This window comes from Thamnophis elegans, chromosome Z (assembly GCF_009769535.1).
Source record: "Thamnophis elegans isolate rThaEle1 chromosome Z, rThaEle1.pri, whole genome shotgun sequence".
NCBI lineage: Eukaryota > Metazoa > Chordata > Lepidosauria > Squamata > Colubridae > Thamnophis > Thamnophis elegans.
Window position 1 is genome coordinate 106950237 of NC_045558.1, and position 13987 is coordinate 106964223.

At 39.6% G+C, this 13987-nt stretch overlaps 1 protein-coding gene across 1 annotated transcript in view; it reads left to right on the top strand.

The window, feature by feature from the left end:
• Nucleotides 1-13568, top strand: part of POLD1 (DNA polymerase delta 1, catalytic subunit) — a 28655-nt gene extending 15087 nt beyond the window's left edge. Inside the window, exons 17-28 of the mRNA XM_032237667.1 lie at nucleotides 402-515; nucleotides 829-976; nucleotides 3534-3629; nucleotides 4572-4709; nucleotides 5771-5946; nucleotides 6437-6589; nucleotides 7577-7679; nucleotides 7969-8101; nucleotides 8924-9037; nucleotides 10235-10287; nucleotides 11357-11454; nucleotides 13211-13568. Of these exons, the coding sequence (XP_032093558.1) occupies nucleotides 402-515; nucleotides 829-976; nucleotides 3534-3629; nucleotides 4572-4709; nucleotides 5771-5946; nucleotides 6437-6589; nucleotides 7577-7679; nucleotides 7969-8101; nucleotides 8924-9037; nucleotides 10235-10287; nucleotides 11357-11454; nucleotides 13211-13307 (1423 nt within the window). The 3' untranslated portion in view covers nucleotides 13308-13568. The remainder of the gene's footprint in view (nucleotides 1-401; nucleotides 516-828; nucleotides 977-3533; nucleotides 3630-4571; nucleotides 4710-5770; nucleotides 5947-6436; nucleotides 6590-7576; nucleotides 7680-7968; nucleotides 8102-8923; nucleotides 9038-10234; nucleotides 10288-11356; nucleotides 11455-13210) is intronic.
• The last annotated feature ends 419 nt before the right edge of the window (nucleotides 13569-13987 follow it).

Here is a 13987-nt window from a genome sequence, read left to right on the forward strand (position 1 = left end):
TTACTCAGTTACCTGGAGAATTGAATGGGAGGAAGTCATAAATGATAAAATCTACTAGTCCACATTTTATGGAGTTGGAGGGACAAGAATGGTTTCTTGATGCTTCATGTTGCTTGACACAATTATTTCCTCAAAAACCTAGCTGATTGGTTGTAAGCCTCATCATTTGCAAGTTTGCTTTATCAAAATCCAGAGTCCTGATATCCCAGATCTTCTCCAATAACATTTTTATTGTAGATGGACTTAAGGGATTTGAAGCAGGAAACCTGACTAGGGAGGGGAGATGGCTATGGTATATTATTGAGGCAAAATATAATTTAAACTGAGATGGTAACATCTAAACTAGCAGTCTGGCCTTCTAGACTATTTGTGATCTGACTGATTGTTTCCTGTTTTATTAGGCTTTCCCCAGAGCAGTTCATTCGTACCCCTACAGGGGACCATTTTGTGAAGTCATCCGTTCGTAAAGGTCTTCTGCCTGAGATTTTGGAAAACTTGCTGGCTGCTCGTAAGAGGTGAAAAGGGAGAAATATGGGAATATATGTCATAATTTACATGTAGAATATAGGAACAGAAATTGAATATGTGAATATAACATATTAATAGCTCTTGTTCTGTCTTGCTATCTCCAATTAAGAAATTGCAGGGCAGTAAGTGAGTGGTCAGAGTGGAAATTTATTGGCTTGGATTACAGTATGTTTTATATGAACACAGTCATTGGCAGGAGCCTGAATCCATAGATATTTCTGAATACAGATTGAGCTGTTAAGGGAAGCTAGTAAAGAAGAACTGGTGGTTTTACCTCATTCTGTTCCCTCTTTGGCTAAGGGCCAAACTAGAATTGAAGCAGGAGACTGACCCATTTAAGCGACAGGTCCTGGATGGACGGCAGTTGGCTCTCAAGGTCAGCGCCAATTCTGTTTATGGATTCACTGGGGCCCAAGTAGGCAAACTACCGTGCCTTGAAATATCACAGGTAAGCCTGACCTTTTTCAAAGCTAGGGTATTCCACAAGATATGTTTGTGAATGCTGGAAGCCATTGTTAGATGTCTCTTATTGAGGCACTGCCATGTTTCAATAAAGTATTTGCTGTTAGTTGTCATTAAAACTGATTCCACATTACTGTATTTTTCAGTGTATAACCCCCCCCCCCCAAAAAAAAGTGGGTAGAAATGTCTGTGTCTTATACAGCAAATGTTGCCAAAGCCCTGCCCACTTGCTGGGCCCCGCCCTTCGGCCTCTGCCCCGTAGAAATTTACCTCCTTGCAGCAAACACCCTGGTCAGCTTCATCACAGCCTGTTTTAGCATGAGCAGCTGATTGGAGGTTGGATCTATCTCACAGAATGCCTCCTATCAGCTGTTCCAGACTGCAGGGATTGTTGCCGCCTCTTCGCACCCCATTTTTGGCTTGCACGTCCTGTTTTCGGCCTGTTCCAGGCAGCAGGGATCACTGCCACCACCTATCCTCGCCACCTGGAATGGGCTGAAAATGGGATGTGCAGAGGCCAAAAATGGGACACATGGAGGCCAAAAATGGGATGTGCCAAGGCGGCGATAGGTGGTAGTGACAATAGATAGTGGCAATCTCTGCAACCTGGAACAGCTGATAGGCTGTATTCCAGGAGGCCGATCAAACCACCAATCAGCTGCTCATACTAAATCAGGTTGCTCTGAAGCTGACCAGGCTGTTTGCTTTTTGCTGCAAAGAAGAAAATTGCTCAGAAATAGAGGGAATTTTTTTTCTTGTTTTCCTTCCCAAAAGTTAGGTGCGTCTTATAGTTCGGAGTGTCTTATAGTGTGTAAAATACAGTGGTTGTCACTAAAACAGTTTTCTGTCTTTGCCCTTTTGTTCCTTCACCTTCTAATAGCTTGTGCTACACTATTAAAAACTATTTTTAAATTTTAAACTGAGCCAATGTTTTATAGTTGATCAACTGAAGCTTTAATGCAAGCAGAAGGAAGTAGAAAAATATTTTAATTTCATGTGAGGGGCTAAAGCAAAATTGCCATCAAATGATTTTTTTTAAAAAACAACAAGACAAATTCCTGTCTAGGACAAGGTAATCCAAAATAGCCATTTCTAATTTGGACATTTTAGAATATAACTCCCACAAACCTCAATCAACAGGGCCAGAAATAAGGGGTGATGGTAGCTGTAGTTGCGCATAATTTGGAAGGAGTGGTGTTGAAGATGATTTGTATGGTGACAATTAACTATGACAACTAAACAAAAACTCTGGTAGATAGATATGCTTTCTCTGAAAAGATAGGCAAGGGGAAGCCCATGACCTATATGGGATAGGCCAAGGTGTCGGGTTATCTATGCCTGAAAACAAAATGTTCAGCTTTTGCATCTTGATTGTTCTAGTTACAATTCTACAAGTTTGGTTAGATATCCGGCAGATATTTGCTTGGAAACTAAGCAGACTTTCTAAGTGGGTGGAGAACTTAATATCAAGAGATCGAACATCAGGGTTCACTATTTTCTAGATACACTGTAAGAGAATGAAAGATTGATTTTAGTTCTCTGATTTATTGGCTTTTGGGTACTGTTGAACATGCATAAGATATATGCACTTTTAAAATTGTAAACATTTTCTAAAAAAACACTTGACTGTTAGGGAGGAGCACATTTAGAAAATGATTCAGAGGAAGTGCTTTATACTAAATGCAAGCACAGCACCTCTCTGCTGTTTGTCTAATTGAAGCCTGGTTTTTCCTGATTTCCAAATGAATCTAAAAACAGAAAAGATGCTGCTGCTTTGAAGAATCTATTAATTAATGCAATTCTTGAAGCATTGGCATTTTTTCCCAGAGTCCTACTGATTGCTCAGTTTTTACTCAGTTTAGATTCTCTTAAAGTCCTTTTGCAAGCACTGGAATTCCTCTAAACAAGATAATATTAACAGCCCAGTTGCTACTCACCAACTAGATTTCCTATTAGAGGAAGTGATAAGAACCAACTTATTGGGTCAGAGTCAAAAAACTGCCTCTCCGTTGCAAAAATATCTTCCTCCTGCTGATTTAATTAAAAGAAAAAATGAAAGCATATTTTGTAAACCAAATGCTGTACTTGTGATAAGTTGAAGGCCTTCTAGTTGTTAGTTAGAAATAATCCTTGATTCTTTTTACATAAATTATGTACAATAAATACTCTTGCCTGGGTACTTAATGCTAAAAAGTTCTCCTGGACTTCTGGATTTTTTGGGGAAGCTTATTTGGTATTGTCTACTATAAAGGAATACAGTTTGTATCAAAATATGTTTATAAAATATATAACCTGAGAGAGAAAGTAGAAAATATTTTTTTTCAAAGACAAATTATTTCTTCTAGTAAATTAAGGAAGTCCTAAGTTCTTAATGTTTGGCAAAGATGCTAATATCAGATATAATTTTTGATAGAGACGGTAACAGAGACTGATGAAAGCCATCAATTGAATGGGGGACATTGAAATTTAAAGTTACTGCAACTAAATCTTTTTCTTTGTCTCCTGAAAGACAAAAATAATGCTTGCTACCTATTCCTTCTCAGAGTGTGACTGGATTTGGGCGTCAGATGATTGAGAAAACAAAGCAATTGGTAGAATCCAAGTACACTATTGCCAATGGATATAAGGCTGATGCAAAGGTGAGCAAGAGAAGGGCAAACTTATATTTCAGTATAGTAGTAGATGGACAGGAAAACTGAAAAGGCAGTGTACTTTGTAGAATAGCAGTATACAGCTTTTTTCTTTTTTTTAAAGGAATAGATCAATTGGGTTGTGTAGGTTAATGGTTACAGTGCCAGAACTAAAATTAGATACCAGGTCTTTTCTTTAAAATTGTTAACACCTTCTATCAAGCTGAAGGGCAGGTCACTAGGTCTTGGCATTTTGCTTGTGCAGAAATGAATTTGAAATATTTGAAATTAAGCAAAAGTCATATGAAATTCAAGTCCACTTCTGTCCCTAGAGCTAAGGTTACCAATGCTTGCCTTAGAGGAGAAAGCATTTGCTATATTCCAATATTGGTTAGCATAAAACTTGCCTTGTCATCCTTTAAAATCTTGTTCTCATTCTTTTCACATTTCTTTGGCAACATGTAATGGTATGTGGGAATTACTTTGAGTGACAGGAAGAAGAGCCACAGACTAGACAACCGTTATGCAAAAGGTATCTTAGCCCACAAAGACAATGAGGGTGTGAGAAGCATTTTAGAAGGGACCCTCCCTAATCTACTGGCAAGTAAAAGTAAAGGCTGGAGAAATGTTTTCTGAATTGCATGATTCTGTCACTGTAACCTTAAAATAAACATAATTTTGGTATTTATGGCTTATGCTTCTTGCCTGGTCTACTTCAAAGGGATGACACAATGTAATCATATTTACAATGACTTCAAGTATGAGATTAAGCATTGGAGGGAATTGCATCTTCTCACTATAGGGAACGGGAGAGAGGCAGAACTGACAAAAAGAAGAATGGTGGTATGTTATGTCTTTTGACAAAGGAATCTAGTAGCTCTTTGGAGTGACTGATGTGCTCCAAGATAAAGAAGGACAAGAGTTCTTGAATATTTTATTCTTTCCTTGAAGGTTATATACGGGGACACAGATTCAGTGATGTGCCGTCTGGGTGTGGAATCAGTTGCTGAATCCATGGAAATAGGCAGGGAAGCAGCAGCCTGGGTCTCTAGCCATTTCACTCCACCCATCAAATTGGAGTTTGAGAAGGTACGTTTGATGAAATTGAATAGGTTTGAATAAATACTTGACACAAGATTGTCAAACTGTTTTCCAGGGTGGTCCTTTCAGGTGTGTCCAAGCTGCAGTTCTAGAATTAAATTTCATACACCTTTGAACAACATCTGTTCATAGAAACTTCCACCAATAGGAAGTTTATAAAAAGTAAACTCGTTATTGAATCCATTTCTAGGCAACTTCATAAGTCTGGGTAATTTTCTTGGCCATTGCCCTCATCCAGAACATTTTTTCCCCCAATTTTGTAATCCAGCCTAAAGTCCTAGAATTTCCTAGTAGACTTTCATTTGATCCTGTTTAACTTTTTGACACCTGCCAAAGTTGGCTAGGGGACCGCAACCCAGCAGGGCATTATTTTGTAAGAGGCAGATAATGAAGATAGAACATAGTGATACTGAGGAGATGTAGAATGACAATAAATGTTCAGAAGCTTTAATCAAAATTACCAATATGATGCCCTATAGCACTATCCTGAGGGAAGGAGTTAAAATAGTTCAGGATGTGAGGGATCTTCAGATATCTTCTCAGCCCTCCTTTTGACCTCTGCAACATAGAGGAGATATTTCTACGGAAGGCAAATTCATTGCAATTATTCTTTCTGCACTCTTGACCATCCATTGGTGTCTGTACCTGTCCTGTTTGCATAGATAAATTTCTCAAAGCAAAGTGGAATCTTTGTACCCTTTGTCCAGCCTTATTGCATTTCCTAAATTTTACTTCTTGTCACTTCATATTCCCTTTCACTTGGAATACTACCAAACCTACTTAACTGACTAATTCCTCTATGGTTTCTGCATTCACTTTCGATATCTTTTCATTGATTTCCATTCTTTCAGTCTTTAGGTAAGGTGCCATTTTCATGAATATGCTAAAGATTTTGTCCACTCCATAAACTAAGTGGTGCATTTCTTCTCGAACCAGACAGTTATTTCTTCAGTTCCTGAAATCCTAGTCAAATTAAATAGTTGGATAGATCTTCTGCAGTGGAATCTGTTTTTGGGAATTATACAAAGGCATGATGTTTTCTCTACCAGGTATATTTTCCATACCTCCTGATCAATAAGAAGCGCTATGCTGGCCTGTACTTTTCCTCCAACTCTGACATGCATGACAAGATGGACTGCAAGGGCATTGAGACTGTGCGTCGAGACAACTGCCCCCTGGTGGCAAACCTTATCAACACCTGTCTGCAGAAGCTGCTCATAGATAGGTCTGTAAATTTTAGCAGGACTTATTGTGTCTGATGAGCATCTAAAGTAGCGGGAATGTGTTTGTATAGGGACAATATAAACAAATATTTGTAACTGCTAAACCATATTTTTAATTGCAACATTTCTGATTTCTATGTAGTATATCTTTAGGGTGAGCAATATGGGAATTTCAGTCTTTGTCCTCCATTCCCTTTCCTGTTTAGTCCTCACAGCAGCTCTCTGTGGTAGGATGGGCTGTGGGAGAATAACTGACCCAAATCATACAATGGATTTTGCAGTTGAGTGGAACAATTTGAAGTGGGGTTTCCCCAGTTCATTATATCATTCTGAGAAGTAGACTACATTAGGTCCTAAAATGACACATTGCCACTTTGGTACAAGACTTTTTATCCCCACTCCAACTCCAGCCTGTCTCTAGTTTCTAAAACTCAGAATTTGTGTCCTATTCAAGAGGACATTCCTAATCGTCACATGTGCTATACTTTTCAGGGACCCTTCTGGGGCTGTCACCCATGCCAAGGAAGTGATTTCGGATCTGTTGTGCAACAGAGTTGACATTTCACAGTTGGTGATCACCAAGGAATTAACACGCACTGCAGATGAATATGCAGGGCGCCAGGCTCATGTGGAATTGGCCGAGAGGTGAGCTGAAAGCGAGAGAGAATGCTTTAATTCACTTTTTCTTGTTTAAGAATATAGCAAGAGTCCTCTAACTTGAAGATACTCAGTATCCAGACTTGGAGGCGGTTGAATAAATCTGTTAAACAACCTTCTATTGATCCAGTCCACTAGTCCTCTCCTAGTCTAATCTACCTAGAAACAAATTTCCAAGGACTTTTCCTAATCCTGCAGTATGCCAAGGATTGAACCTGGCACCTTTTGCATATACAAAGCACATGCTCTCTCAACTATGTCTGGCCCCTCTCTTGGGATTTGATAAGGAAACTGTCATGCAGCATTGAAGGTTTGGCACTGCCTCATCTCTCTCCCCACAGCCTTGCTACCCTAAGTGATACCCACCCTGTCTGTCCTCAGGGCAGCGGAAAAAGGTGTGTGGGCGTGGGGTGGCCAGCCAGGCATGACTGAGGGGAAAGGCAGAAATAGCCGTGGTGAGTGCAGCTGCAAGTGGAACTTCTGCGACACCCACCTCTTGGCTCTGGGCTTCCTGTCTTGGCTGAAGCCATGTCATCCGCCACCCAGAGACACCTGGGAGGTGACAGGGGCCTTTTGGCTGCTCCACTGCCTCTCAATAAACAAAAGTTTAGAAGGTGAAAGTGCTCTGTTGCAGCCACATTTGTGGAGGAGACCTAACACTAATTATACTTTCTGCTGTATATTTTCTGGGCCAGTCTCCATCCCTTCAACCCTTTTGATTTCTTCTCTGATATCTCTCTGCTCAAAGAAAATACTCCACTTGGGTCATGTGTCAAACCTTTCCATCTCCCATGTCTGAACTTTTAATTCTCCAGAGCTGCTTATTCTGCTTCCCACTTCCTCAGTCCATCCTGACTCTACTCAGGCTTGATTTGCAATCTTCTTAACCTTCTTCTGAGATCACTCAGTTCCAGTCTGCCTCCATCCTTTATGCAATCCTTCACTTTGATCTATGCAGCCCTCCTTTCCCTTTAGGATGCGTCGGCGAGATCCTGGCAGTGCTCCCAACTTGGGAGATCGAGTTCCTTATGTTATTATCAGTGCAGCCAAGGGTGTTGCAGCATACATGAAATCTGAAGTAAGTATGGAAGAAGGATGATGATGATATGCAATGAGGAGTTATACATGGAAGACAAGGCCAATAAAGCTTGCTATTGTGATGGTCAATATTTTGTACATCCAAGGAGTAAATATTTCTTCCCTACTATTATCAGAATGCATGTGCACCTGGCCCAGTAGCCTGTTAAGTGGCTTTCAGCCTTCAGTAAAGGGATAAAGTAGCTTGGTCATTAGGGTCCCTGGCAATCTAGTTCTACTCCTTGGACCCTAGCAATGCTTCTTGCTTATGTCTTTCTTTCTTATTTTAGGATCCCATCTATGTGCTGGAGAACAACTTGCCCATTGACACCCAGTACTATCTTGAGCAACAACTAGCTAAGCCCCTCTTGCGTATCTTTGAGCCTATCTTGGGAGAGGGCAAAGCTCAGAATGTTTTACTGAGTGAGTGTGATCTTTGACCTTCAACAAAAAAATCAAAATAGGACCTTGGTTTTGACTTAGTAAAGGCTTGGTAGAGACCTTCGCTGTGGACTTTAAATGACAATTAAGACTGCTAAGCTCAGACTGCCTGTTTTTCAGTTGAGCCATGGGAAGGCAGCTGGGATACTGAAGGAGAAGGAGCAGAGATATACTAAATGGCCTTTGGGAGCACCTGCCTATTATTGGTTAGCTTTGGAAGCTAATTGAGGGCTTCAGATTGGGAAGCCTGAAAATCAAAAGCATCTCAGATTGCTCTCAAGAAAACTATATAGGCTTGTCATTGGGAATCAAACTTTATTTGAAGGAGACTATCTACGAGATTGACTAATTGGGCAGGTGAAATTTGGATTCATGTATTTATTTATACCCCACCTTCATTATAAACAACTCAAGGCTGTGTACATACTTAATACTCCTTCATCCTATTTTCACCACAATGATAACCCACTGAGATGAACTGAACTGAGGGAGACACAAAAGCTGCCAGCCAGCTTTTGTGTCCAAGGCAGGACTAGAACCGTGCTTTCTAGTCTGCTGTCTTAATCAATAGACCAAATTGGCTCTCTCGCTTTTTTCACAACAACAAGAATATTTTTTGTACTGGGGCTTTATTTTTCTAAGCTGCCCAGAGTCACTGAGAGTGGGTTGGATGGCCATATACATTTTCTTGATAAATAAATAAAAACATGACTGACTGAGCAGGTGAAATCAACAGTGTTTTCCCTAATGTGCATAAAGACCCGGGCTGTGGTATGTATGATCCTTCATATCTTCCCCTTGCAGAGGGAGAACACACTCGCTGCAAAACAGTATTGACAGCCAAAGTTGGAGGACTGATGGCTTTTGCGACTAAACGAAGCACCTGCATTGGTTGCCGGGCTGTGCTCAACCACCACGGTGAGATCCTGCCTCTGCCCACATGTCTTCTCAGAGTCCATTAATTTTTTTCCCTTCCCCCATCCCTCACGTCTAACCAACAGTGCATGTTGCAAGTTCCTATTGCCGGAACTTGCCACAGAGTACAGAAGCTGCGCCTCTGTTACCAGCAGGAAAACTCTTGCAATAGATCAACACCACTTCACAGTTTGTGATCTCTGCTGTTGCCCCAGTACTTTCTCTCTCTTTGGTCTTCTCGGAATATATAGGAGGGAGAAAAGTGCATATTGTAGGAAAAGAGATGAACACTCAGGTGCATATTGTAGGAAAATAGATGAACGCATTTGCCTTGGATGAATATGAAGCTAATAGGCGGCAAAGCCTATTACCAGGATTCCTGGCTTCTTTGGGAGGAGATTGATTTCTGGAATATGGTTTAACACAGACATGTGCAATTTCCGTTGGTTGAAGGGCTGCAGCAAGCTTTGCACATCATGTGTTAAGGATGCAGCCCAAAAATGGAAGGAGTCTCGGGACTTATTTTGGGAACAAATTTCTGAATGAAACTGGTGTTTTACATTTATGCAAGACTTAGTGTATCTATGCTACACTCTTAAACTTTACAAAATCCAAAAGCAATGCAAAGAACTGAATTTTTTTGAGCCTATCTGTTTGTGATAGGGTGGTTCTGGGGGTTATGAGAACGATTTCTGGTGACCTGTACATTTTGCATTCAGTAGAGAGAAAACCTGGGAATATGTTAGTTGAATTATCTGGGGAAGTTTAAAGAAGATTTCTTAAACACTTCAAAGGGGAATATCTCAAAAGTTTTCAGTAGCGGTTTTTTTCGTGGTCCCGTTATCTGGCAAACTAGACCGCAGTTAATCAAAAGGCAGGTGCATAACAACAACAAACTGAAAGAATGAATAACTTGAGATTAGTGAAGCAAGTGGCTTAAACAACTCTTCAGCCAAGGCCAAAATTACACTGAAATATTCTGAGATAATAGGACTTTCTGTAAATTCTTTCCCAGAGGCAGAGATCATTTAGGTGCCAAATACAATTCATCCAGTCCATTGTTGCAAATAAAATGTAGCTTGTTGTTTCTCTGCTTTCCTGGTTCCCCCTCCCCATCAGAATGGATTTGAGAATATTACTCCATATGGCAGAATAGGGTGGGTGGATATATTTTTTTTTTAATATTTTGCTCTTCAACAGGTGCTGTGTGCAAGTTTTGCCTGGCTCATCAATCTGAACTTTACCAGAAGGAGGTAAATGAATTCATGATCAGGCAGCTTTAGCTGGTTTATAATCCACTACTAAGGACTGATAGGCCTGTTTCCCTGAAAAATGAGAAATGTCAGATGAAAGAAATGTTGAGTTTGCAAATCACAAATACTTGATTTCACTGGGAGGTGGTGGGAGGAATTAGCTTAAGATTAACCATTTGGGAACTGGTAGCAATTTGAAAGCAGAATATTCTGGTAATAGCATAAGGACTAAAAGCCTGAACTCAGAAATCAGAAAATCCCTAATATAAGCAGTCCTGTCCTATTTCAGGTGTGAACCTCTGGCTCCCTTTTTGAATCAAATGCTACTCTTTAAATTAAACTATCTTGACTATCACAACCTTAATTGGGAAAAAAGTCAAAATTCACATTGTTTGCCATTTCACAGGGATAAGAACAGTGTTCCCTAAGGCCCATTGTGACTATAAAATTATTGTAAATACCATATTTTTCGGACTATAAGACACTCTGGACTATAAGACTCACATTAGCTTTACAGAAGGAAACAATAAAAAAAAAAGCTGCCTTTGCCTCCCAGCAATTTGCTTCCTTGCAGCAATTCGCTCTATAAGACGCACAGACATTTCCACCCACTTTTTTTTGGGGGGGGGGGAGTGCGTTTTATAATTCGAAAAACATGGTTGATTCCTGCCTTTAAAAAGATAGTTGTTTCCTTTGGAATATTCTTCCCCATATCTATGGGATTTCCCTCCTCTCTCTTTTTAAAATTCACAACATGCTATGACCTAATTTTTTCAAGTGTATTTGTTGAATAGGCTATTACAGCCAGATTTGTAAATGGTGGAAAGTACAGGTCAACCTTATGGCTTAGTAGGAGTGTGAACTGGACTTTTTTCTGGGGTCCTTATTGCAACATGGATGTAGTAATGTACTGCCTTACAAATCTACTTTGAGGTTCCCAACAGCATAATATGTTCACAGTAGTTTGAGACTTTGCAATGCCTATTAAATGCTGGGTCACATCCAAGGGAGAACGTCTTGCTGCTCTGTCTTGTGGTTCTTCCTCCCACATCTTTCTTTCTCCCCATAGGTGACCCATCTAAGCTGTTTGGAAGAAAAGTTCTCTCGTTTATGGACACAATGTCAACGTTGCCAAGGGAGCTTACATGAAGATGTACTGTGTACCAGGTGAGGACTGATCACCCACCGCACCCTCTTATGGCAGCACAAGCTCTTGTATGTTCCCACGGGACATTGGGATAAAATATGGCTTTATGCCACCCCCCCAAGTGTTTACAACTGCTTATCAAGCTGGTTAGGGATCAGCAAACAGATGGCTCCCACGGAGAGGTAGGGGGCGGGGGTATACCCGAAGCCATTTATTGCATTATAAATATAGCACCTGCCAGCTGGCAAAGGGATTGGGAGGGAAAAGATAGAGCCTCATGTTGTGATAATCAGCATGTGTTAGCTGGGTTGTCTGGATTTAGAGAAGAGTGCAAGAGAGGTACATTTAACATGGGACATTGGGACAAGCAAAGCCTGGCTGCTAGAATTTAAGAACTTAGGGGATAGAATCTTGATGGGATAGATGGGCTTCTGGCTACAATACAGAGTAATCATTTAAATTTTCCTTTACATTAAAAATAACACATTATTATGTGTAGATAGATAACAAGCACCATATTCTCCCACACCCCCACAAAAGTGGCATTAATTTTCTCATTGGGTTAGATTCAAATTGTGCATGATATCCTAAATGGAGTTAATTAAATCATTACTGTGTTCAAGCTAGCCAGTAACATTCTAGCAAATAAACTATATGATTTAACGTAATGGCCTTGGTCACAAAGCATCTAATGTCAGATTTTCCCACAATATACTATACCATAAATTATTCTGTTTGAATCTACTCTATGCTAAACTCAGTCCTCGCTGTTTTTTTTTTTTTTACAGTTATAATTTGTAAGGAGCATTTCTATGGAGAGTTATTTTAGAACCAGAATCTTCTAGATTCTGTCTGAAATGATGTTATCAACTAGTACTTCTGGTATGGTCTGGGAATCTCCAAAGATCTCCCTTGGGGTCTGCAAAATCAAGATTATTTGCCAGATCTTGAGGATGTTTGCAGAAATTTAACAATGCCACTCTTATTATTTTTTATTTGTTAAAAATAAATAGATTTTAAAATGAAAAGTATCTGGGTTAATATCTAATGGTTTGAATGCTGTTATTTTTATATGATTCAATAAACAATTAAAACATAAATTTTAATTTGGTAAATATGGTAAATATCAATAAATATAACTCATATAAACAAAAGTTCTTTAGAGGTCCTTTATCTATATATTACAAGAATTCTGATTTGACGGCTACATGTCTCATCATTTCAACTTGTCAGTTATCTTTAACTGGTTGAAACAGTGCATTCTATAGCAATGGTTTTTGAATTAAGCTACCTCAAAAGGGCTATTTTATAGAGTGCACCAAAATCCAGAATCCATGATTCCCATGTATTGAAATTTGGCAAAATTGTGATCATTTAAGTGCTGACACACTGCTACCTGCAGATTTAATAGACGTGTCCCACCCAAATTCTCTGGAGACCAAGTAGACTGGTCCCACAATTGATTGTTGAGGACAGTCAGCCCTTCATAGGTGTTGAGACTTAACTCCAGAATTCCTAGCCAAGCTTTTTTGCCTGTGCTGAATAAGAATTCTGGATGTTCTTAGTAAAAGGAGAAAGTTAATTTGTCAATATAGAGACAAGCCAAAACATAAAGGTTCTATTCTTTCCTGCAGGAGAATTATCTTTTGTCCCTCGCTCCTTCCCCCTCCACCCCCTAAATTTCTGGATGACACTGATAAAAAATTTGCCACTCTTATAAAAAATGCCAGTTCTTCATTGCTGTAATTTCTGGATTTTTTTCCTTCTTTCCTTCAGTCGTGACTGTCCCATCTTTTACATGCGGAAAAAGGTTCAGAAGGATCTTGATGATCAAGAATTACTGATTTCCCGCTTTGGCCCCCCTACTTGGTGATTGCTCCTTCTCATCTGACGGGAACTATATTCATCTTTTTACATCTAGAATCAAGGCGAAGCCTCATTTAGGAAACTCAGGGGAAAATTACTGGTATTGGCACTGTTCTGCATTATAGACCCCATTGTCAGAATTGGGGAGGACACAAACTGCATATTGCAGGAGAAATAATAGCTTGGCTCCAAAAAGCTCCTTTGTAGAGTTGTGTGTTTGTAATATAAGTTTCTACAAATAAAAAATAGCTCTTTTTCTTGCATGTTATTGGAAGTCACATAGATTTGAATTTTATGGAAGAATTATTACATGGTTCCAGATGACTATAGGGGCCATCAGACTCAGGAGTCCTGCATTTAAGGTGTTTACTGGGCAGCTAAGCAAATAGTTCAAGCACTTAATTGTCAGTTTCATGAACCCAGTAATATTTCTTTGAACACTCAGTACTGTTGTTTTGTTTGGGTTTTTTTCTTTTGTGCTCAAGAAAATTTAAACCAGTCTTCATTCAGCACCATAAAGTTGTGTAAAAGTGTGTCTGATCATATTTATGAGTGCATGTGCATTGTACAGAGCAGGCATACACCATACATATTTTATAACAAAATCTGTGTTACCTTTAGAATATACCCAGGTTACACTATTGGTACAGTTAAAAACAACTGAGCAAACTGGGTATTAAAGTTAAT